Below are 22,343 nucleotides of genomic sequence, written 5' to 3'. Positions count from 1 at the left end.
GAAATATTATTACAATTTAGAATAACTGTTATTTATTTGAATATATTTTAAAATTTATTTAATTCCTGCGATGGCAAATCTGTATTTTCAGCATCATTGATCCAGTCTTCAGTGTCACGTGATCCTTCTAATATACTGATTTGGCTGTCAATTACTATCAATTATTATTGGTGCTTAATTATTATTAATGATTAATTCTTATCAATTATGAAAACAATTTTGTGAAAATCATGATACTTTTTTTTTCATCATTCTTTGATGAAAAGAAAGTTGAAAAGAACAGCATTTATTTGAAATGGAAATCTTTTGTACAATGTCTTTACCGTCATATTTTTTAATCTTACTTAAAACTTTTGAATGGTAGTGTATCACAGTTTCCAAAAAAATAAAATAAAATTAGCACTACAACTGTTTTCAACATTGATAATAATCAGAAGTGTTTCTTGAGCAGCAAATCAGCATATTAGAATGATTTCTGAAGGATCATGTGACACTGAAGACTGGAGTAATGATGCTGAAAATTCAGCTTTACATACCAGGAATAAATTACATTTTAAAATACATTAAAATAAAAAACAGTTATTTTAAACTGTAATATTATTTCACAATATTGCTGTATTTTTGATCAAATAAATGCAGCCTTGTTGAGCATAAGAGACTTCTTACAAAAACATTAATAAATCTTAATTATTCCAAACATTTGACTTGTACTGTACACTGAAACATAATTATTAACTTCATTCACACAAAAGGCCACCACGTACAGATGACACTGTGTGTGGGACTACCATAGTATCTAAACCCTTGTGTGTGAGCGGTCGCTCAGGTACCCCTCCACAAGGACTTGAGCCCCCAGGGATGTGTGTATGTGAGTGTGTGTTTTCCTGCCCTCATCTGTGTCAGGAGTTAGGGATTATCCCTGGAACAATAGCATGACAGAGGAGAGGGAGGGGACACAGGCCAAATTACAGAGCTTCACCGCTGGGTACCAACACCCAGATCCACCTCTGGGACCACCGGTCCCAGCAATCAGGATGAGTAAGGCTGCGTCTGTGTGTGTGTTTTAAGACACTGTGTGAAATTGCAAACAACTGGTATACAGAGTGGACAGTTACACACTTCTGTTCCAGTTATACACACACACCAGCTTTAGTAGGTGATATCATCATGATGACAATGCATTTTTACAAGTCATCAGTTGATTTTAAAAATAAAATATAGTGAGATTTTTTATTTATATTATATATATATATATATATATATATATATATATATACATACACAGTACAGTCCAAAAGTTTGGAACCACTAAGATTTTTAATGTTTTTAAAAGACGTTTCGTCTGCTCACCAAGGCTACATTTATTTAATTAAAAATACAGTAAAAAACAGTAATATTGTGAAATATTATTACAATTTAAAATAACTGTTTTCTATTTGAATATATTTCACAAAGTAATTTATTCCTGTGATGGCAAAGCTGAATTTTCAGCATCATTACTCCAGTCTTCAGTGTCACATGATCCTTCAGAAATCATTCTAATATGCTGATTTGCTGCTCAATAAACATTTATGATTATTTTCAATGTTGAAAACAGTTGTGTACTTTTTTTTCAGGATTCCTTGATGAATAGAAAGTTCAAAAGAACAGCATTTATCTGAAATACAAAGCTTTTGTAACATTATACACTACCGTTCAAAAGTTTGGGGTCAGTAAGAATTTTTTTTTTTTTTTTTTTTTAAAGAAATTAAAGAAATGAATACTTTTATTCAGCAAGGATGCATTAAATCAATCAAAAGTGGCAGTAAAGACATTTATAATGTTACAAAAGATTAGATTTCAGATAAACACTGTTCTTTTGAACTTTCTATTCATCAAATAATCCTGAAAAAAAATATTGTACACAAATATTTTGTACAATTGTACACATTAAATGTTTCTTGAGCAGCAGATCAGCATATTAGAATGATTTCTGAAGGATCATGTGACACTGAAGACTGGAGTAATGATGCTGAAAATTCAGCTTTGCCATCACAGGAATAAATTACTTTGTGAAATATATTCAAATAGAAAACAGTTATTTTAAATTGTAATAATATTTCACAATATTACTGTTTTTACTGTATTTTTAATTAAATAAATGTAGCCTTGGTGAGCAGACGAAACTTCTTTTAAAAACATTAAAAATCTTAGTGGTTCCAAACTTTTGGACTGTACTGTGTATATATATATATATATATATATATATATATATATATATATATATATATATATATATATATATATATATATATACACTTTATTATATATATTTTACATTATATATTCAAATGACTGGGGCCAGTAAGACTTTTTTTTTAAAGAAATTAATACTTTTATTCTGCAAGGACACACGTTTATAATATTACAAAAGATTTATATTTCAAGTAAATGCTGTTCTTTCTCTTTCTAAACATCTTTGACAAAAACTGCATCACTATTACCACTAAAATATTAAAAATATTAAACTAAACTAAACTGTTTTCAGCATTAATAGTAATAAAAAGAAATGTTTCTTGAGCAGCAAATCAGCATATTATAATGATTCTGAAAGACTGGAGTAATGATGCTGAAAATTCAGCTTTGCATCACAGAAATAAATTACATTTTAAAATATATTAACACAGAAACTCGTTATTTTAAATTGCAATAATATTTTGCAATAACACTGTTTTTGCTGCATTTTTGATCGGTGAGCATAAGAGAGACTTCTTTCAAAAACATTAAAATAATCTTCCAGACCCCAAACATTTGATTACCTTTGTGTACAATTATAATTATGAATGAATGAGTTCATTTTTTGCCATTATTTTTTTATTAACACTATTGTTATGATTTAATTCAAATGACCAAATAAAAGTTATTACCTGAAGGCAACATGTTTGTCAACTCTAGTGAATGTTATTGATGTCTTTATTACTGTTTTATGCACAGGTGAGCTTATCCAGGTACAAAAAACTGCTCAGTATGGATAAGAGGGATTTATGAAAAAGAAATATAAAACATAAAATGGTTGCCGGTCATCAACTTCAGAGCACACTCGGGCACACAGTATTTTCATCAGCGTATGTATTTGGTTGCCACTTCCTCGTAACTTGTGTCATTCACTTTGTATGGAGTAAGCAGATTCTGGATACAGCATACGCATCTTTTTTTCATTTCCTCTTTGTAAGCTTGAGTCAAAATCCTAAGCAAGTTTGGTAAAACTGCATAAAGATGGTTTTTGGTACCGTGGACTCCCTCTGAGAATTACACACACTCTCTAGTGGTTTAAACTCCATCTGCCAGAACAGGTGCTCATTGTATTATCACTGAGGTGAACAGCAATTACGAGACCACCACCCCAACATCCCCAGAGAGAGAGAAAATAATGAAGTGCAAACCTGGTCAGCGTATGTGTCGGGGAAACTCCTTCGTACCTCTGGTCCTGAAAAGAAGCCATAAATCATATTATTAACGTTAACAAAGTACACAGCTAAGACAAATACACAGCTAGAAAAGGTTGTTTTCTATATAAGCATGGTCTCCACATGTTGCCAGTCAACCTTATCACTGTTATCAGACAGTTTCAGATGGTGAACATATTTCTTTCTTTGGTTTAATGCGCAACAATTATGAACCATAGACAATAGGACCAGGAACATGAATATACAGAGAAAGTAAATGGCATCAATTTTGATTTCATATAGATTTTAAAGGGTTAGTTCACCCAAAAATGAAAATTCTGTCATGAATTACTCACCCTCATGCCGTTCCACACCCATAAACTAAGGTTTTAGGGGTTTGGAACGACATGAGGGTGAGTAATTCATGACAGAATTTTCATTTTTGGGTGAACTAACCCATTAAGATACTTTCAGGCAAAATGCATTTCTGAGCACCATACGTGTTGCATATACATAGTGACGGTTTTATGTTATCTCGAAGTTTCACATTCAGACATAAATGAGGGTTGAGATACTGACACAAGACGTTTGGGCTGATCTGAAAGGGCTTCCTCTGCTCACAGTGGGGTATGTGACTGTGTGTATGTGTGCACATCATGGGAGGAAAGACCCAAGATGCTTTGCTCCTGCTGACTTCATCAAACCATACGGTCACTAAGCAACAGTCGCCTAGAGGTCTGCACCAGGATGAGTTCTCAAACAGCTCATGTACATATTACCAAACACTAGATATACAAAGACAGTGCACTCATGTTACTATGAATGGGAGAAAGTGCAACGCACAATATGGCAGAATAAGTCCTGCCTTCTAAATAAAAGAGCCAATCAGCAATTGCTAAAGTCACTGCAGCTGGAGTTAGAAGCTCCAGTTGCTATAGACGTTATGTGCCAGAGAAACAAGCGTGCAGTCATCTTAAGAATTTTTTAATTTTGAACTTCCATTTTTGCTATAGCTCTGTATATTTCAATGACATCGCTGTCGAAGAGTAATTAGCTGGTGAAGCGGATTTACTTAATGTAGAGTTGACGAAAGTGATCGTAAACATTGTAATATTTAAAGCAGATGTCATAACAAATGTCAGTAGACCAGGAAGATTTTAAAACGAGCAGCTCATTCATAAACCCGTAAGATCTTATCTTCATGCTGTGGAAATGAAAAACCTTAAGAACACAACGAGCGCAACACTGAAAAGGGGCGGGGCTATATAAAGTCTTTAGTGTTCTGAGATGCATGCTCATGATTGCACATGCACACAACTGGTCCAGCCTGAAAAATGCATTTTTTTGTCATGATTTGATGGTTTAGAAACAAAATTTATAAGACGTCGCTGTCAGATTTCATTGGCGATTTTAAAGGTGCCCTAGAATTGAAAATTGAATTTACCTTGGCATAGTTGAATAACAAGAGTTCACTACATGGAAATGACATACAGTGAGTCTCAAACTCCATTGTTTCCTCCTTCTTATGTAAATTTGATTTGTTCAAAAGACCTCTGAAGAACAGGTGAATCTCAACATAACACTGACTGTTACGTAACAGTCGGGATCATTAATATGTACGCCCAATATTTGCATATGCCAGCTCATGTTCAAGGCATTACACAAGGGCAGCCAGTATTAACATCTGGATCTGTGCACAGCTGAATCATCAGACTAGGTAAGCAAGGAAGGACAACAGCGAAAAATGGCTGATGGAGCAATAATAACTGACATGATCCATGATAACATGATATTTTTAGTGATATTTGTAAATTGTCTTTCTAAATGTTTCGTTAGCATGTTGCTAATGTACTGTTAAACATTACCATAGTTTATTACTATAATCACGGAGCCGTCACTATTTTCATTTTTAAACACTTGCAGTCTGTATAATGCACAAACACATCTTCATTCTTTATAAAACTCTCCAACAGTGTGTAATGTTAGCGTTAGCCACAGAGCACAGCCTCAAACTCATTCAGAATCAAATGTAAACATCCAAATAAATACTATACTCACATGATCATGACAAACATTTTGTAAAGATCCATTTGAGGGTTATATTAGCTGTGTGAACTTTGTTTATGCACTGTTTTATAGTCGCGAGCTCGGGGGCAGGGAGCGCGAGGATTTAAAGGGGCCGCAGCCTGAATCCGCGCATATTTAATGATGCCCCAAAATAGGCAGTTAAAAAAATGAATTAAAAAAAAAATCTATAGGGTATTTTGAGCTGAAACTTCACAGACACATTCAGGGGACACCTTAGACTTATATTACATCTTGTGAAAAAACATTCTAGGGCACCTTTAAATATGAAAGACGGTCACCCAGTGAAATGACTTGCCTTAAAGGGACTTTGATATTACACACACTACCGGTCAAAAGTTTGGAGTCAGTTAGATTATCTCTTTTTTTTTTTTTTTTTTTTTTTTTTAAGAAATTAATACTTTTATTTAGCATGGATTGCTTTAGTGACATAGATATTAAAGATATTAATAATGTTTCAAAAGATTCCTATTGCAAATGAATGCTGTTCTTTTGAAATTTCTATATTCCAAAATAATATTAAGAAGCACAACTCATTTCAATATTGATAATAATCAGAAGTGTTTCTTGAGCAGCATATCAGCATATTAGAATGATTTCTGAAGGATCATGTGAAACTGAAGACTGGAGTAATGATGCTGAAAATTCAATGTTGCATCAGGAATTAATTACATTTGACATTACATTAAAATAAAATAAAATAATTTTAAATTGTAATAATATTTCACAATATTACTGTTTTACTATATATTTTTAATCAAATAAATGCAGCCTTGGTTAGCAGAAAAATTTAAAAAATTTAAAAAAAACTTCCTGGTCCCAAACATATTTAGAATATCTTATTTACTTGATTGCTACTAAATGTCTCAAACAACATTTTTGAATCTCTTTCAAAGATTTAATGACATCAAACTCATTAACTTTATATTTAGCGACTGGTTCTTCCTCAGAAGTGCTCACCATAGCAGCCTGTTTCATTGTAAACAGGTTTCCTGGTGGACTGATAATTTGCTCCAATATCTTTTGTTCATTTAAATCCTTGAGCCCACACACACTCCCAATGCACTAAATCACTGGAAAGGCCTTTGCATTCCTGATCACAAACCAGGAAATGAGTTACACACTTCATTCACTTTAATATCTGGTTTTAAGATTCACCCATTCACAAACTTAAATTACTCCAGGCTAACGGTCCCTTGTCGATTTATCATATATGGAACTAAATTTTCTTATCTGGCTCTTCCTTACTAGATACTGAGAATTCAACTTCAAAGGAAACACAACAGATCATTCTGAGGAAGCACAGTATGTGTGGGCAACATGAATATTATTAGAAGTATATTATATTTCTGAAACAGGGTGAGAGGACTCACCAGAGCCAGCCGTCCCAGAATGCACCACCTCCATGTACACCTCAAAGGTTGACCCGGGGCTCTCCCTGAAACATAAATAACACAGGAAGGGTCAAATATGGATACACTCTAAGGAATGTGAATACTAACTAAGGCTTTTTAAAGAACCCAGAGCCCAAAAAAGAACCCAAAAATATGATTTCACTGACTTGACCACATAACTGAACACATTACTAAATATCTTGTCCACAAACATACACACTGTCTGCTATACTAATTATATATGAGCACTTGGACCTACATAAATGTCAGCCTACCAAATTTAAAAAAAAAATGTAACTAAATTGTGCTTCTTGTATAGCTAAAAATATAGATGTGTGAGACCATGATTTGACGTGAGGTCAAAGGTTAGATGAGTATGGTCACATTCTCCACATTACAGAATGTAAGCCTGTATACTGTAGCGAAAAGAAGATCTTATTTGACTGCCATAACAGAAACCACAAAATAATCTTTCCAGCTAATCAGAGATGAAAATTAAATTCCTGAAAGACAATAAACCTATACCACCTAAAATTACAACACTGACTAACAGCCATTGCAAGGTTTCTTCAACCTTTGAAAATATTTTACCAACTTACCAAGTATTGCAGAAAACAAATTAAAATGTGGTCAGAAGATGGAGTAAATATAGCAGACACATACTTAATATTTTAACAACTTCAAAATATAATTTAAATATGTTCCAGAAATGATTGTTTAATTTATGTTATCTAACACCTCTATCAACTATGAAGAGAAAGGTCAACAAACTGAATGACTGTCTTTTCCATCATGTGGCTGTTTAAGTGAGTGAAAATATGTTTATAACTAGCATCATGCTGTTTCCAAAACAGTCTTATCATGGGCTGATTTTAAACCCTGAAAAACACTGTGTGACCACAGCAAAGCACTGACTGCTCTGTATCATGTCTTATTCATAAAATGAATTGAATTACCAAAGCAAATAAGCGTCACTGAGCTGGAAACAATGTAATAGACTCTAAAACCTCCATTTAAATATATGTTTCTGCTTTGTTTTACACAGATATACATTTCTTTTATAAAGCTGTGCAAATTATTTCTTATTAGCATAACAAAATTTGCATTAATTCATTCCTGTAGGACATGTAAACAATGATCAGTCTCATGGATTTCATGTGTCTCCAGTACTGTAAAAATACACACCCTTCCGGGTAATATAATACATGAAAACATATTAAGTGCTACTACATTTATTATACAAATAACTAAATAAACAGCCATATCCTCTCTCTGTGTCGCAACAAGTCTAAACAGGCCTTTTTAGGGAGGTCAGAACCCGCATTTATAACAACACTACATGTAACACAAAAAGGGGGAGAGACATTGACGCTTACTTGATACGAGAGCCCATTGTATCCTTTATTTAAATCCAATCCTTTCCTCAGAATAATAACAATAACCCGCTGTCGGAGTTATGTTTCCCGTTACCCCCGTCACATACTGCACAGGAACGCCATGGTCTCCACGCGCGGATCACGGTACTACGGCCTTGGTGAATTATGGGAATTGTAGTTTTCTAGACGTGTCCGCTGTTGTCATTCGATAGAGCGCCGAACTACATTTCCCTTACAGCCGTGGCGAACGAGTCGCCTGACACAGAAGGGAGTGTAGTATGATGCCTGGGCATTGCAACAATGAATTGCAATAACAACTGTTACAGCTGTATGACAGATGGTCAGTGTGGATGTTGTAGTTGTTAGGAGTGCAGTGACTGAGTCAGAGTCTAAAACTACTGAGGTAGTCTACACTTTATGAAAGGAGAATGTAGCCTACAGTGGTACTTTGATGAGAGTGTTGCCTGCAGAGCTTGTTGATGTGAAAAAAAAAATTAAAGGGTTAGTTCACCCAAAAATGAAAATAATGTCATTTATTATGCCGTTCCACACCCGTAAGAACTTCGTTAATCTTCGGAACACAAATTAAGATATTTTTGTTGAAATCCGATGGCTCAGTGAGGCCTCCATTGGGAGCAATGACATTTCCTCTCTCAAGATCCATTAATGTACTAAAAACATATTTAAATCAGTTCATGTGAGTACAGTGGTGCAATATTAATATTATAAAGCGACGAGAATATTTTTGGTGCGGCAAAAAAAAACAAAATAACGACTTATTTAGTGATGGCCGATTTCAAAACACTGCTTCAGGAAGCATCGGAGCATGATGAATCAGCGTGTCGAATCATGATTCGGATCGTGTGTCAAACCGCCAAACTGCAGAAATCAGTGACTTCAAAAACACTGATTCACTTATGCTCCGATGCTTCCTGAAGCAGTGTTTTGAAATATGTTTTTATGGATCTTGAGAGAGGAAATGTCATTGCTGGCTATGCAGGCCTCACAGAGCAATCGGATTTCAACTAAAATATCTTAATTTGTGTTCCGAAGATGAATGAAGGTCTTACAGGTGTGGAACGGCATGAGGGTAAGTAATAAATGACAGAATTTTCATTTTTGGGTGAACTTACCCTTTAAGATAGGTTGCTGGTAGTGTTGTGGGATTGTTCTTTCTTTCTTTCAACTTTCAACATAAACACAAAGTTTCTCTCATTCTGCTCATAATATAATGGTAGGCTTTTATATCCTATAGCTAACCCTCACACAAACATTTTTTTCTGAATGTTAATGCTATAGGATAGCTTTCAAAAAATATAGGCTATTCTTTGCCAGAATATCCAATAATAGGCATATCTAAAATTCCTATTAGCCTACATATTAGGCTACATAATAAAAGCAACTCATTATTAGCTCTTATTGGATGACAGCCTATTTCTAAGATAGATAATAGTGATTTTGTAATTCAGTTTGAGGTAATGATATTTTACATGGTGTTGCACTGCATGTAGTCTACATTTTACAGTTAGAGTTTGATGTTTCAGAATAGAATAGAATAGAATAGAATAGAATAGAATAGAATAGAATCATAGACAATGTTTAGCTACCTTCTAAAATGACTTTCATTAGCTAGTTGCCTATAAACAGTCAAACAGTCAGGTTGATTTAGTTATATTAGGATCCATAAGATTGCCTATGCATGCGGGCAAACAGCGATAACAAAAGCTGCTGTCTCTAAGCGCGCGGAGCATTCAAAGTCTGTTTATGTCGTCAGATCTTCACAAACCCTGATACTGCGCGCATGCAACTACACCCCTTCTACTCTTACCGAAAGGAAAATCGGCAACTAAAGACGGCACGACTAGAATTAGAGACAACTGGACCTCCATGACCGAGCTAGCCTAATATTGATGAAGACAGGCACGCGCACAGGTTAAACCCTTTGCACCGGTGACAACCCGCAGCTTCAACCGCATCTCCGCGCAACATCCTCCTCATTGGATTCGGCAATCTGTTGCTGCAAACAAAGTTTCTGATTGCAGTTTATTTAGATTCTGATTTGTTAGTTAATTTTGGACAAGCTCTTTAAACAGATTAGAGCTGGATTTATTTGGACCACAAGTGTGGAGCATCATTTTTGCCCTTTATTTACTGTGTTTTATTCATCCTCGCACCGCGGGAGAGGAGATCAGCTGCTATGATCAACATGGAAAACAATGAATCAGTAAGCAATTCATTTTATTCTCTTATGATGCATAAATAAATAAAACATTATTTTAATTTTCAATTTTTTTATTTAAAAATATGTAGTTACCATAAGGAAATATTTCTATCAATAGTTTCAGTTGATTCAGTCATGATTTTGAGTTTATAAAGCCTGTTAATTTTGATGTGTAAAATATGAAGTACATTTTTATTTTATTAGTTAGCTACTTGAGAAGACATTGTTTACAGTTTTGTACAAGAAGTTAATAACATTTAGAGTATTCATTCATATGAAATTGTATTTTAAAACAGGCCTATATATTAAAAGTAAAATTAATTATTACTAAAGTTACTTATATTGATATTTAACTATATTAAAGTAACAATTAGGCCTATTGGTTATTATGTACTGGTTTAAATTCTAAATAAATCATGTTGCAAATACACAAGTTTTGAAAGGCACAGAGTGTAGTACAGAAAACCACAAATCGGTTTAAATGTTAGGGAAAACTTCTAAACATTAGCCTATTCATATACATACATTTTATATTCACGAATGAAAATAATATTGTAAGTCTTTGACAATTATCTGTTTAGGCTAAAGCCTTGCACAATTTCTTTAGCCTATAGCTTATATGAACAGATTTCTGTGAAATATATGACACCTGAGATTTAAGATGTTTGATAACGATGGTAAATGTTTAATGGTGTTCCAGGAGGGCTGTGAGTCACCTGTGTGCGCGGGCTGTGGCGCGCTGATCTCAGATCGCTTCTACCTGCTCGCGGCAGACAGACGGTGGCACGAGCGCTGTTTGAAATGTAGCGCGTGTCACGCTGACCTGGAGTCAGAGCTTACGTGCTTTAGTAAACATGGAGACATTTACTGTAAGGAGGACTATTACAGGTAAAATAAATGTATACATAACTGCAGCACCTATTTCAACTTCGAAATGGGACCAAATTGTTACTCGCCTTATTGCTTTTGCTATGCTATTAGACCACGTTTAGTTGCCACGCTTTTACCCCAGCGAATATTTCTCAGTGCAAGTTTATTCTTGACTTTAAAAAAAAAAAAAAAAAAGTTGTAGAATTCACAACATTATCCAACCAGAAAAAAGATGCAGTTCATTTAACAAATGTTGAACTTTCACCCCAATAGCGTGTCATGTTTTTAGACTATAGGGCTTATACCTAGCCTATAAATTTGTCACAAACCTTGACACTGATTTGAGAAGAACAGCTAGTGTTTCATATGAAATTATCTACATCTTAAAAAATATTTTAAAAGTAAGATAGCCTAATTATGAAACAGCATTTCATGAATAAACAAAAATGCAAAAGATAATATGCTAAATAGAGTGTTTGCACATGTTGAAATCTTATTAATGAAGCCAATAATGATGTTTTCTCTTAAGTAGTAGGTTTTCTTTGCAAAGATGTGCACGGTGTCACCTGGGAATCTCTGCTGGAGAGATAGTGATGCGCGCCAGGGATCTGGTGTACCACTTGAGCTGTTTCTCCTGTGCCACCTGCGACAAAGTGCTGCTCACTGGAGATCACTATGGGATGAGAGAGACATCAGTGTACTGTCGGGTACATTTCGAGATGATGCTACAGAGGGAATGTCATACAGATTTGTATTATTCAGACATGTCTCCAGTAGAGCCAAACTCTGAGAGCAGCACATACAATGATGGGACCCCTGTGCGCAGAGGACGGGCCCGGAAGAGGAAACATTTTTATGCAACTGACCGTGGTACTTATAATTCAGGTAATGCATTTTAGATATTATTGTAGCTTAATTTTAGATATTTTCACTATACATTGGAATAATTAAGATTTTTTTAATGTTTTTTAAACAAGTGTCTTAAACTCATTAAGGCTGTATTTATTTGATAAAAAATACAAAACCGAATTATTGTGAAACATTAATGGAATATAAAATATCTGCTTTCTATTTTTAATATATTTCAAAATGTGTTCCTGTGATGCAGTCACATGATCCTTCAGATATCATTCTAATATGCTGATTTGCTGCTCAGTTATTAATAATGGTTCATATTACTATCAGTGTTGAAAACAGTTGTGCTGTTTAAAATTTTTGTGTAATAAAATAAATGCCACCTTGGTAAGCAAGCACGAGAGACTTCTAGGGATAGTTCACCCAAAAATGAAAATTATCCCATTATTTTCCCAATCTCAAGCCAAGGTGTAAATGATCTTCTTTCAGACGAACACAACTGGAGATATATTTAAGAATATCCTGGCTCTTCCAGGCCTTATAATGGTAGTGAATGGGGGCATCCATCATAAAAAATAATCCATACAGCTCCAGGGGGTTAATAAGGCCTTCTGAATCATAGCGATTGATTTCTGTGAGAAACATATACATATTTAAAACTTTATAAACTATAATAACTGGCTTCCGGAAACGGCCGAATGCAAGTCTAGTTCAGCCGAAAGAGGGACCTCTGACCCGATGTATGATGTATTGACGAACACGGAAGTGCAGAGGATAGAGCAAAACTTCCCTTGCCTTGCCTTGCCCAGCCCTATTTGTTTAAGCCGCGAGTGGCGTTTAAGCTTACGATAGTTATTTGAATTTATAAAGTTTTAAATATGGATATTTTTCTTACAAAAACCCATCGTCTCACTTCAGAAGGCCTTTATTAAAGGTGCAATATGTAATATTTTCTGTCCGCTAGAGGTCGCTAGAGGCCTATTCAAATCAAAGGTGTAGCTTGATGACGCCAAGTTTGAGCGCGGAATCTTGGGACATGTGGTCTCCACCTCACAGCCGGTAGAAAAGAATTGGGATAAGACTCGGGAAGAAATCATTTTCAAGGATTCGATTATTAACATTACTGTAGTATGAAGCAGAGCAGGACCGAGTGTTGTGGGAGCTGAACAAGGCCACTGGAGCGATTGCGCAACACACGCCTCACGAGCAGCGGGACTTTTATTATGACAGTCGCCGGCGCCGCTTCCGCTTTTCCGGTAATGAATATGAGGTAACGCAGCTCTGTTTATCATATTAGATACATTTGAGTGTGTTGAAAATTATGTTATAACGTTACTCTGTGCGTTCGCTCGGCGGCTGCTGTGAGACACTTGCTACAGACTGCAGTAAGATAGATCAGTTTTAGAATATCATATTAAATACTGGATGGCTTGTGTTGATAAATGGCATGCAATTAATTTTAAAACGTATTGTATGATGGAGAAAATTCTGTATTACTGTTACTAAAAATAAAGCTGCATCTGATTATGCTATGTTAGCTACTTCACAAAATAGTGTTTTTCTCTGAGGCATGGTAAAGAATGGTACTCTCAGAAAATCAAGAAAATTAGATTTAAACTATAAGACTTGTTCCCTTGCCTATTAAAACATGTAAATATCAAAGTGTCTTTGGTATCTCCATGGTTTCTACAAAATAAAACCGAGGGTAACGTGGTTTTAACCCCCTGGAGTCATATGTATTATTTTTATGATTGATGAATCCATTTTTTTGGGCTTCAAAATCCCACCCTCGTTTCACTACCATCATGAAGCTTGGAAGAGCCAGGATATTTTTAAATATATAAGATACATATAAATATAAATAACATATACCCCTAGGATGGCTTGGGGGTGAGTAAATCATGAGATAATTTTCATTTTTGGGTGAACTAACCCTTTAATTATTACAAACTTTTGACCAGTAGTGTATATATTTAATTTTGGGATTAACAAAATAAAAATGTTAATAGTTCTTATCAAACTATATGTCAGCATTACATTAATATGAATACCATACAGCATTAAAGGGTTAGTTCACCCAAAAATGAAATGTCTCTCATTAATTACTTCACTATTTTGTGAAGTAGCTAACATAGCATAATCAGATGCAGCTTTATTTTTAGTAACAGTAATACATTAATCACCTTTGTTCATCTTCAGAACACAAATTAAGGTATTTTTGATGAAATCCCAGTTTTTTTTTTTTATATCTCCCATAGAAAGCAATGTAATTACCACATTGAAGGTCCAGAAAGGACCTTGAAAGGTAGTAAATAAGGCAAAAAAGGTAGTCCAGAAAGGTAGTAAAGACACTGTTAAAATAGTCCATGTGACTACAGTGATTCAACCTTATGAAGTGACGACAATTTCACAGACAAACAAAACAAAAATAATGACTTTATTCTACATTTTTTTTCTCTTCCCTGTCATTCTCCTGCACTGTTCACGTTGTAGACACAGTGCAGCACTTCCAGGTTCTACGTCAGAATGGCAGGTCGGTATTGGCCGACGCTGTACATGTGAGCAGGAGCAGCAGGAGCTGGCATTCTGACGTAGAACCTGGTTAGCGCTGCACTGTGTCTACAAGGTTGAACCACTGTAATCACGTGGACTTTTAACAATGTCTTTACTATCTTTCTGGACCTTGAATGTGGTACTCACATTGCTTTCGATGGGGGATCAGAAACCTTTTGAATTTCATTAGAAATATCTTAATTTGTGTTCTGAAAATGAACAAAGGTCTTAGGTAATTAATGACAGAAAAGTCATTTTTGGGTGAACTACTTTTTATATGTATACAATTTTACTTAATAAATAAAAACAATTAAATATTAATAATTATTACTATGAATATTATAGATGAACTTTAGTAAATCATGTTCTACACAAAACGGTAAAAAATGTCTTTAAGAGTAAATCTTCAAAGTTGTGCAACTTTGTTCTCAAGTAAATGTGTGCAGAAGATGAAAATGTGAAAACAACAGTCTATAATGCCTTTGGTGTTTTAGTGTTTCAGTGAGTCATATCATTGATGATTAACTGTGTACATTTGCTCTAGATGTGAGCGATATGGGTGTGGACCTGTCGGAGAGAGTGAGCTGTCAAAAGTCCAAACGCATGAGAACGTCGTTCAAGCATCACCAGCTGCGGAGCATGCAGTCCTTCTTCACCCACAACCACAATCCAGATGCCAAAGACCTCAAAGAGCTTGCCCAGAAAACCGGGCTCACCAAACGTGTGCTCCAGGTCAGAAACACATCACTGGCTATTGATCAGAAATGACCTCTCTTTGAGTTACATATACAGGCTCCAAATGTCTGAGACCACATTGAAAATGTGGCATTAAAAATAGAAAATTTAACATTTTATAAAATAAATGCTATGATGAAAAATGAATAAGAAATATTTGAAATTCTGCACCATTTCTACGTCACTAATTGAAGTAAATTTGCAACATGGATCATGTGACTACTTTGTACAGTCAGATTTTCTTGTTTTCATTAAAAAAAGGGGTTCGACTTCATGAACAGACCGATCGGCATTTATGCACTGTAAAAGAGAATTGTTGGTTTAACTTAAAAAAAATATTTTGAGTCCATTGAAATTCAAAATTTGAGTTAATACAATGAAGGAAACTGGTTTAATCAACAGAAACTCAAAATATTATTTTATCTGAACCACATTAATTATAGAAGTTGATTTGACAGAAGAAAAGATTTTGTGATAACAGTTCATGAAAATAACTTTTTACAGTGTGGATTGGAAGCTTGTTTCTGCCACGGAATAAAAAAATAAAAAAGGTAATTGCGGCTTTTTTATCTCAGTTTTTATCTGACTTTTCTTTCTAAGTTTATACTTTATAACTACCAATTGCGAGTTTAGATATAACAATTGCGAGAAAAAAGTCAGAATTGCGAGAAAAAAAGGCAGAATTGTGAGATAAAAAGTCGCAATTACCATTTTTAATTGCAAGTTTATATCTCACAATTTCAACCTTTTGTCTCGCAATTGTGAGATATAAACTCAAAATTATGCAAAAAGCTGGAATTATATGTGACATAAATTTGAAATGAAAATGTGACTTCTTATCTCAACATTCTTACTTTTTTCTCGCAATTGCAGGATTATAACTTGCAATTCTGACTTTTTTAGTCAGAATGATTAAATCTAAACTCGCAACTGCAAAAAAAAAAAAAATCAGAATTATTTTATTTTATTTTTTTTTTATCCGTGGTGGAAACAAGCTTCCATCTGACTTTGAAACAGTGTATGCCGGTTGAAAATTGTGTCCAACACGTCTGTGATGTTTGCCATCAAAGTAGCTCGAGAGCAGTCAGCTGGCTCATGCACAACTGTTTCACAATAGGTCGGATTTACAGATGACAGCGATGACATGCATTTCATGTTTATTCAGTTCCACTAATGATAATTCCACTAAAAATAAAGGTTTTTTTTGGCATTGATGGTTCTTTGAAGAACCTTTAATATCCATGGAACCTTTGTTCTTTATAGTAGTTTAGATTATTATAATGTTCTGTTGAACTGTTGCCTGAAAGGTTCTTTGAGGAACCCGAAATGGTTCTTCTATGGCATAGAGAAAACCCCCTTTTGGAACCTTTATTTTTAAAAGTCTAAAAAACTCTTTTCATGTAATCTTAATGTTATATTGTGTCATGTTTGTCAAAATAAAACTGATAAAAAAATATATAGACCCGACTTTATTGGCATTTAAATAGTATAGGCTTATGCTGAACCTTAATCTTGTACACAGGTGCTGTATTTACAAGAATAAATGAAGTATACAAGAAGTATTGAATGAAAAGTCTATTGCTACATGAAAACATCTGAAACATCTGTGTATTTGACAAATATTGCATCTAATTCACTTCATCTGTGAAAAACGCTGCATGAGTGTCACAACGGGAAGCAGAAAGTGTCCAATTTAATGCTCCGTTTTCAACTCCTCCACCGACTATATGCGGCAAATCTCGCTGATCAGTTCAATCCAGCCACAGCTGAAGTCTCATTTCCTCCCTCACTGATATGTAAATGAGCAGTCTAATGGTGTCAAGTCCTCATGATGTCTATTTTCTGCAGGTTTGGTTCCAGAATGCCCGTGCAAAATTCAGGAGAAACAGTCTATATCAGGAGAGCATGGGAGTGGACAATGTTTCTGACAATTCCACCATCACATCCCCATCGGTGCCTTCACCCGAGCTGTCCCACGGATCCTTGAGCCCCTCCAGTCCCACCGGCACCTCTTCATCACAACAAAACACAACAGCATTAGCCATTCACAATGTACACTCCCCAATGTCTTCAGAGTTCCTCTACCAGTAATTTTTGATAATTGTTTATTATCTATATTAACTATATTATCTTTAAAGTTAGTGTATTTGCTAGGTATTACTCATTAACTAAAGGAAAGTGAAATACTTGTGGGTTCTTTGAAGCAAAAAGAGAAGCCACCTCCAGAATTATGTCTACAGCTGTCATGCCGTTTCAATACGGCTATGTTCCGGAATGGAATACTAGCATAGTATGTACTGCATCCTGCATATTATATACACTAAACAACCAGTTACATTTTAAAAATAGTTTGTCAATATGCAATTTGCAAGTATGAATGTTTCAAACAGTCGCATGTTTAATTGTTCTCACATTAAATCGTTGCATATGACTTTGAAAATAAGTTATTTAGCATTTTTTATTCAATTTTATGTAGAAATGTCTGTGTTTTTTTAAGAAATTAATATTTTTATTCAGCAGCGATGCATTAAATTGATCAAAAGTGACAACATTTATGTTACAAAAGTTTTTTAAGGGGACTTCTTTCAAAAACAAAAACTTTTTAACGATATTGGATGTCACTGATATGAGGTCATGAAGAGTGCAAATCACCCTTTTAGAAATGTCAGGACTGAACTGAACAGCGAAGTGTTCACAGTATTTCACATGCATACAAACACATATAGCCTATACATGCAGTACACCCATATGCACACAGAAAAAACAGATGTGATAACTTTGATTTGAACTCTCTGAACAAGATTAACTAGGTTTAAATAAAGCATCCACATTCTGGAAAAAAGGATGTTTGTTTATTCATCACTGGAGTGTGTGGTGTTTGATTATTTTACCCTGGTTATATGCAAGTGGCGTGTGTGTAGTCGTGTGTTTGCTTGTTTGTATGAGTGTGTGTGAGAGTTTGTGTGTGTAAAGTTTGTCCAGTGTAATTATCCCGATCCCTACTGAGGTGATTGTGGTTTGTATTGTGCAGTTACGAGCTGAGACTGAAGTCTGCCAGTTCTGGTGAGATTGACTGGAGTTAACACGGTCACAACATCAAAAAGAGAAAGAGATTAGCTGCTGTCTTTCTTCCATGACCGCACTGTTTTATTAGCTGCTAATGAAGTTTTGCATTGCAGAAAATATTTTCCGGAATTTCTCTTCGTTAAGATGTCTGTAAAATTATGCATAGTCATCGCATAAGTATTTTTTTTTTATCCGGAATATGGAAAGAAGAAGAAGAACGTGAAAATAATGAAGGAGGGGTGGCTTGATTTGGATATTTTTTGTATAGGCCTACTTAACATTTTATGCTTGTTGTGGTTTACTGCAACCAAGTGTGTGTGTGTGTGTTTGGTTTGTGTTTACGCATGTGTGCCTTTATGGATGGCAGATTACAGGACAAGCTACTCTCATTCCCACAGATCAGATTTACAGAAACTATATGATCTATACACACAACCTACACTAAACCTACCCAGAAAAAAAATGAGAAAATATTTTTATTAAAACATTATTTAGTATGTTTTTAAGTCATAATTACGAGGACTACGTTTGCCATGTCATTAGCTTTACAAATTTGTCTTCATAAGTCATATAAACAAGCACACACACACTTAAATGTATTAATTATTATTATTATTATTTATTTATTTATTTTTATCTTGGTGTGGTTTAAAGGGTTAGTTCACCCAAAAATGAAAATTCTGTCATTTATTACTTACCCTCATGGCGATCCACACCTGTAAGACCTTTGTTAATCTTTGGAACACAAATTAAGATATTTTTGATGAAATCCGATGTGAGGCCTCCATAGCCAGCAATGACACTTCCTCTCTCAAGATCCATAAAGGTACTAAAAACATAATTAAATCAGTTCATGTGAGTACAGTGGTTCAATATTAATATTATAAAGCGACGAGAATATTTTTGGTGCGCCAAAAAAACAAAACAAAATAACGACTTAGTGATGGCCGATTTCAAAACACTACTTCAGGAAGCATTGGAGCGTGAATCTTTTGTGTCGAATCAGCGGTTCGGAGCACCAAAGTAACGTGATTTCAACAGTTTGGTGGTTTGACACGTGATCCGAATCATGAATCGACACAAAAGATTCATAACGCTCCGAAGCTTCCTGAAGCAGTGTTTTGAAATCGGCCATCACTATATAAGTCGTTATTTTGTTTTTTGTTTTTTGGCGCACCAAAAATATTCTCGTTGCTTTATTACTATTGAATCACTGTACTCACATGAACTGATTTAAATATGTTTTTAGTACATTAATGAATCTTGAAAGAGGAAATGTCATTGCTGGCTATGGAGGCCTCACTGAGACATCGGATTTCAACTAAAATATCTTAATTTGTGTTCTGAAGATTAACGAAGGACTTACAGGTGTGGAACGACATGAGGGTGAGTAATTAATGACTATTTTAATTTTTGGGTGAACTAACCCAACTTTTTAGCAAATTTTAGCCTTAGGCTATTACACAAAATGTGTATTATACTAAAGTGGTTAATGTGATTTTCTAATACACACTAGCGTGTAACTTTGGGCTCGGCAAGATTTTAAAACACAATAAAAACAGTAAAATTGTGAAATATTATTAGGCTACAAACTGAAATAAATGTTTTGTACTTTAATATATTTTAAAATGTAATTTATACCTGTTAATTTTCAGCATCATTACTCCAGTCTTCAGTGTCACATGATCCTTTAGAAATCATTTCTAATATGCTGATTTGCTGCTCAAAAACATTTCTTATTATTATCAATGTTGAAAACAGTTGTTCTGCTTAATATTTTTGAGAAAACTGTAATACATTTTTTCCATGATTTCTTTGATTAATAGAAAGTTCAAAAGAACATTATAAATGTCTTTACTATAATGTTTCATCTATTTAACGTTGGATAAAAGTATACATTTCTTTTTTTTAATCTATATTGATGACTGTATTCATATGCTCCAAATAATAAAATGATAATGCTTTTGCCCAAAAACCATCCTGACACGTCATTGATAGGTTCTTTGACCAATTTTTTGTTTTCTGTCTGAGACCTCGAGGGGGCGCTACTGAATTTCAAATTACTGAAATGCCAGATGATTGTTAAAAAAAGAGTCATAAAAAACACATCCATTCATAGTTCCTCTGTAGACAAACACACACACAATGAAAAAGCAGAAGTCCTCCACACACTCTCTACAGTTTTATGTCACTTTTTAAAAACAGATCTTTGCCACTTCCTCCAGCACCACGCGTGCCAAACACGACTGTTTCTGCAACAGCAAACCTTTGACATGGTGGCTGTGAGTGTATGTGTGTTAAGGCAGACACGTGTCTCAAAGGTATTTGCTCATAATTTCCCCACAAGAATGACAACTATTCAGGTTGAAAGTGAGTGTTTGCATTTATGCGTGCGAGAGGTTGGCGATACAGTAAACTCTAGAGAGAGGTGGGTCAGCTTTCCATTAACCATAGCAGGCCACATGAAAAGTCTGGGGGTTTTGCTGTCGTACCGTTTTTGCACATGGGGTTATACCGAAACAATGTCGTCATGACACTATTATAGAATATGAACTTGTCTGAATTACCCATCCTAAAGGTCAGGTTTGGCGTTTGGGACATATTTGACTCTTTAGAGCTCCAAAAAATGTTTAAAAGTCACATAATATGTGCAATCTATACCAGAAATATAAATTCTGGAAATTCAATACCCAGCATGAGGTATCATCCTACAATACATTTTTCTCTGCCATCAGTGAATTTTGTAAATATTTAAAGAAAAGAGTGTATGTGCAATTTTCCTAGGATCTTGTATTTTTCACTTCATTTTGATTCATTTTTGTTGATTAAAATCTATTGTTATTATCTTAAAGACAACATCTTTATGTGTAAATCAAATAGAAGAAAAAATAGAAATATAAAAATCAACATTTATTATTGTGATTAGGTGGCGGTGTTGTTGTCACGTTTAAAGGCCCGCTGAAATGTCTTGGAACACAACACATTATTTGATGTGTTGACGTAATTTCAACTGAAACAGGAAGACAGGGCGATATATCGAACATCCCTGCCCCATTTTTTAAATAACCAATAGCGTTTCGTTTATATCACAGCTCGGCCAGAACCGTTAACCTCAGTAAACCCTCTGTTTCCTTTTAATATCTAACCGTTTCTCCTCCTAATCTCCTCTTTATCACTTTAATACAGCATTCTGTGCAGAATTTAAACGGGTCTGATACCTTTCGTGGTCTGAGCCAACTCGCGGATATGATCCACTCTGTGCTCTTGTGTCTCTGGACCAGAGCAGACTGTGCTCGCGCTGCGGCGGTTCGCGTTATACTAATGCGAAAACGGACTTCATTCGCGTCAATGGAAAGCATATTTACACTGTCTGAATTGTTCCCTATTCTCTATATAGTGCACTATGTGACATTCACCATGTAGAAACTAGTAAATGTGTGAACAAATGACCGACTTCAGCCGCAACTTCAGCGTCTGTTGATAGCAAAGTCCCTGCTGTGTCATTTCACTTGGCGGCCATCTTTGAAATGCCTCTCGGGCAATCAAGTGCAGCTCCTATCTCTTTGAATGGGAAACATCAGATTCTCCAAAGCTGTTTGCCAAGTTTTCAATTAAATTTCATATTTGAAATCACCAATGAAATCTGACAACAACTGTCTCATAAATTTTGTTTCTAAAAGCTCAAATCATGACAAAAAACTGTATTTTTTTTAGGCTGGATTAAATGCGCATGCGCAGTGCTAAATGCGCGTCTCTTGTGCCT

General features: G+C 34.9%; 2 protein-coding genes across 8 annotated transcripts in view; one reads left to right on the top strand and one right to left on the bottom strand.

The window, feature by feature from the left end:
- The window catches only part of dennd1a (DENN/MADD domain containing 1A), a 28,932-nt gene extending 20,472 nt beyond the window's left edge, over nucleotides 1-8,460 (bottom strand). For 3 of the 6 annotated variants that reach the window (XM_048165205.1, XM_048165204.1, XM_048165206.1), the window contains exons 1-3: nucleotides 8,281-8,448; nucleotides 6,884-6,948; nucleotides 3,423-3,466 (exon numbers count right to left, since the gene is read on the bottom strand). In XM_048165205.1, the coding sequence (XP_048021162.1) occupies nucleotides 3,423-3,466; nucleotides 6,884-6,948; nucleotides 8,281-8,297 (126 nt within the window). In that variant the 5' untranslated portion in view covers nucleotides 8,298-8,448. Of the gene's footprint in view, nucleotides 1-3,422; nucleotides 3,467-6,883; nucleotides 6,949-8,280 lie in introns of all 6 variants that reach the window. The other 3 variants (XM_048165207.1, XM_048165208.1, XM_048165203.1) reach the window with 3 other exon arrangements.
- A 1,469-nt stretch (nucleotides 8,461-9,929) lies between these two features.
- On the top strand, nucleotides 9,930-18,359 carry lhx2a (LIM homeobox 2a). Of its 2 annotated transcripts, none has more exons than XM_048167364.1 (5): nucleotides 9,930-10,504; nucleotides 11,202-11,389; nucleotides 11,901-12,256; nucleotides 15,324-15,511; nucleotides 17,363-18,359. In XM_048167364.1, exons 1-5 carry the CDS (start codon nucleotides 10,478-10,480, stop codon nucleotides 17,603-17,605), a joined length of 1,002 nt encoding a protein of 333 aa, XP_048023321.1. In that variant the 5' UTR covers nucleotides 9,930-10,477; the 3' UTR covers nucleotides 17,606-18,359. The 2 variants fall into 2 exon arrangements, with proteins under 2 accessions (XP_048023321.1, XP_048023322.1); XM_048167365.1 differs by having other exon boundaries at nucleotides 9,933-10,504; nucleotides 11,904-12,256.
- The last annotated feature ends 3,984 nt before the right edge of the window (nucleotides 18,360-22,343 follow it).

This window comes from Megalobrama amblycephala, linkage group LG18 (assembly GCF_018812025.1).
Source record: "Megalobrama amblycephala isolate DHTTF-2021 linkage group LG18, ASM1881202v1, whole genome shotgun sequence".
NCBI lineage: Eukaryota > Metazoa > Chordata > Actinopteri > Cypriniformes > Xenocyprididae > Megalobrama > Megalobrama amblycephala.
Note: the sequence above shows the minus strand (reverse complement) of the source record. Positions and strands in the feature narration are given on the sequence as shown.

What these genes read in the sequence shown, in the direction of transcription:
- lhx2a (XM_048167364.1), top strand. Translation starts at nt 10,478, where the DNA reads ATGATCAACATGGAAAACAATGAATCA. An exon ending in ACATGGAAAACAATGAATCA is followed by an intron (nt 10,505 to 11,201) that starts GTAAGCAATTCA and finishes ATGGTGTTCCAG; the next exon opens with GAGGGCTGTGAGTCACCTGT. An exon ending in CCGTGGTACTTATAATTCAG is followed by an intron (nt 12,257 to 15,323) that starts GTAATGCATTTT and finishes CATTTGCTCTAG; the next exon opens with ATGTGAGCGATATGGGTGTG.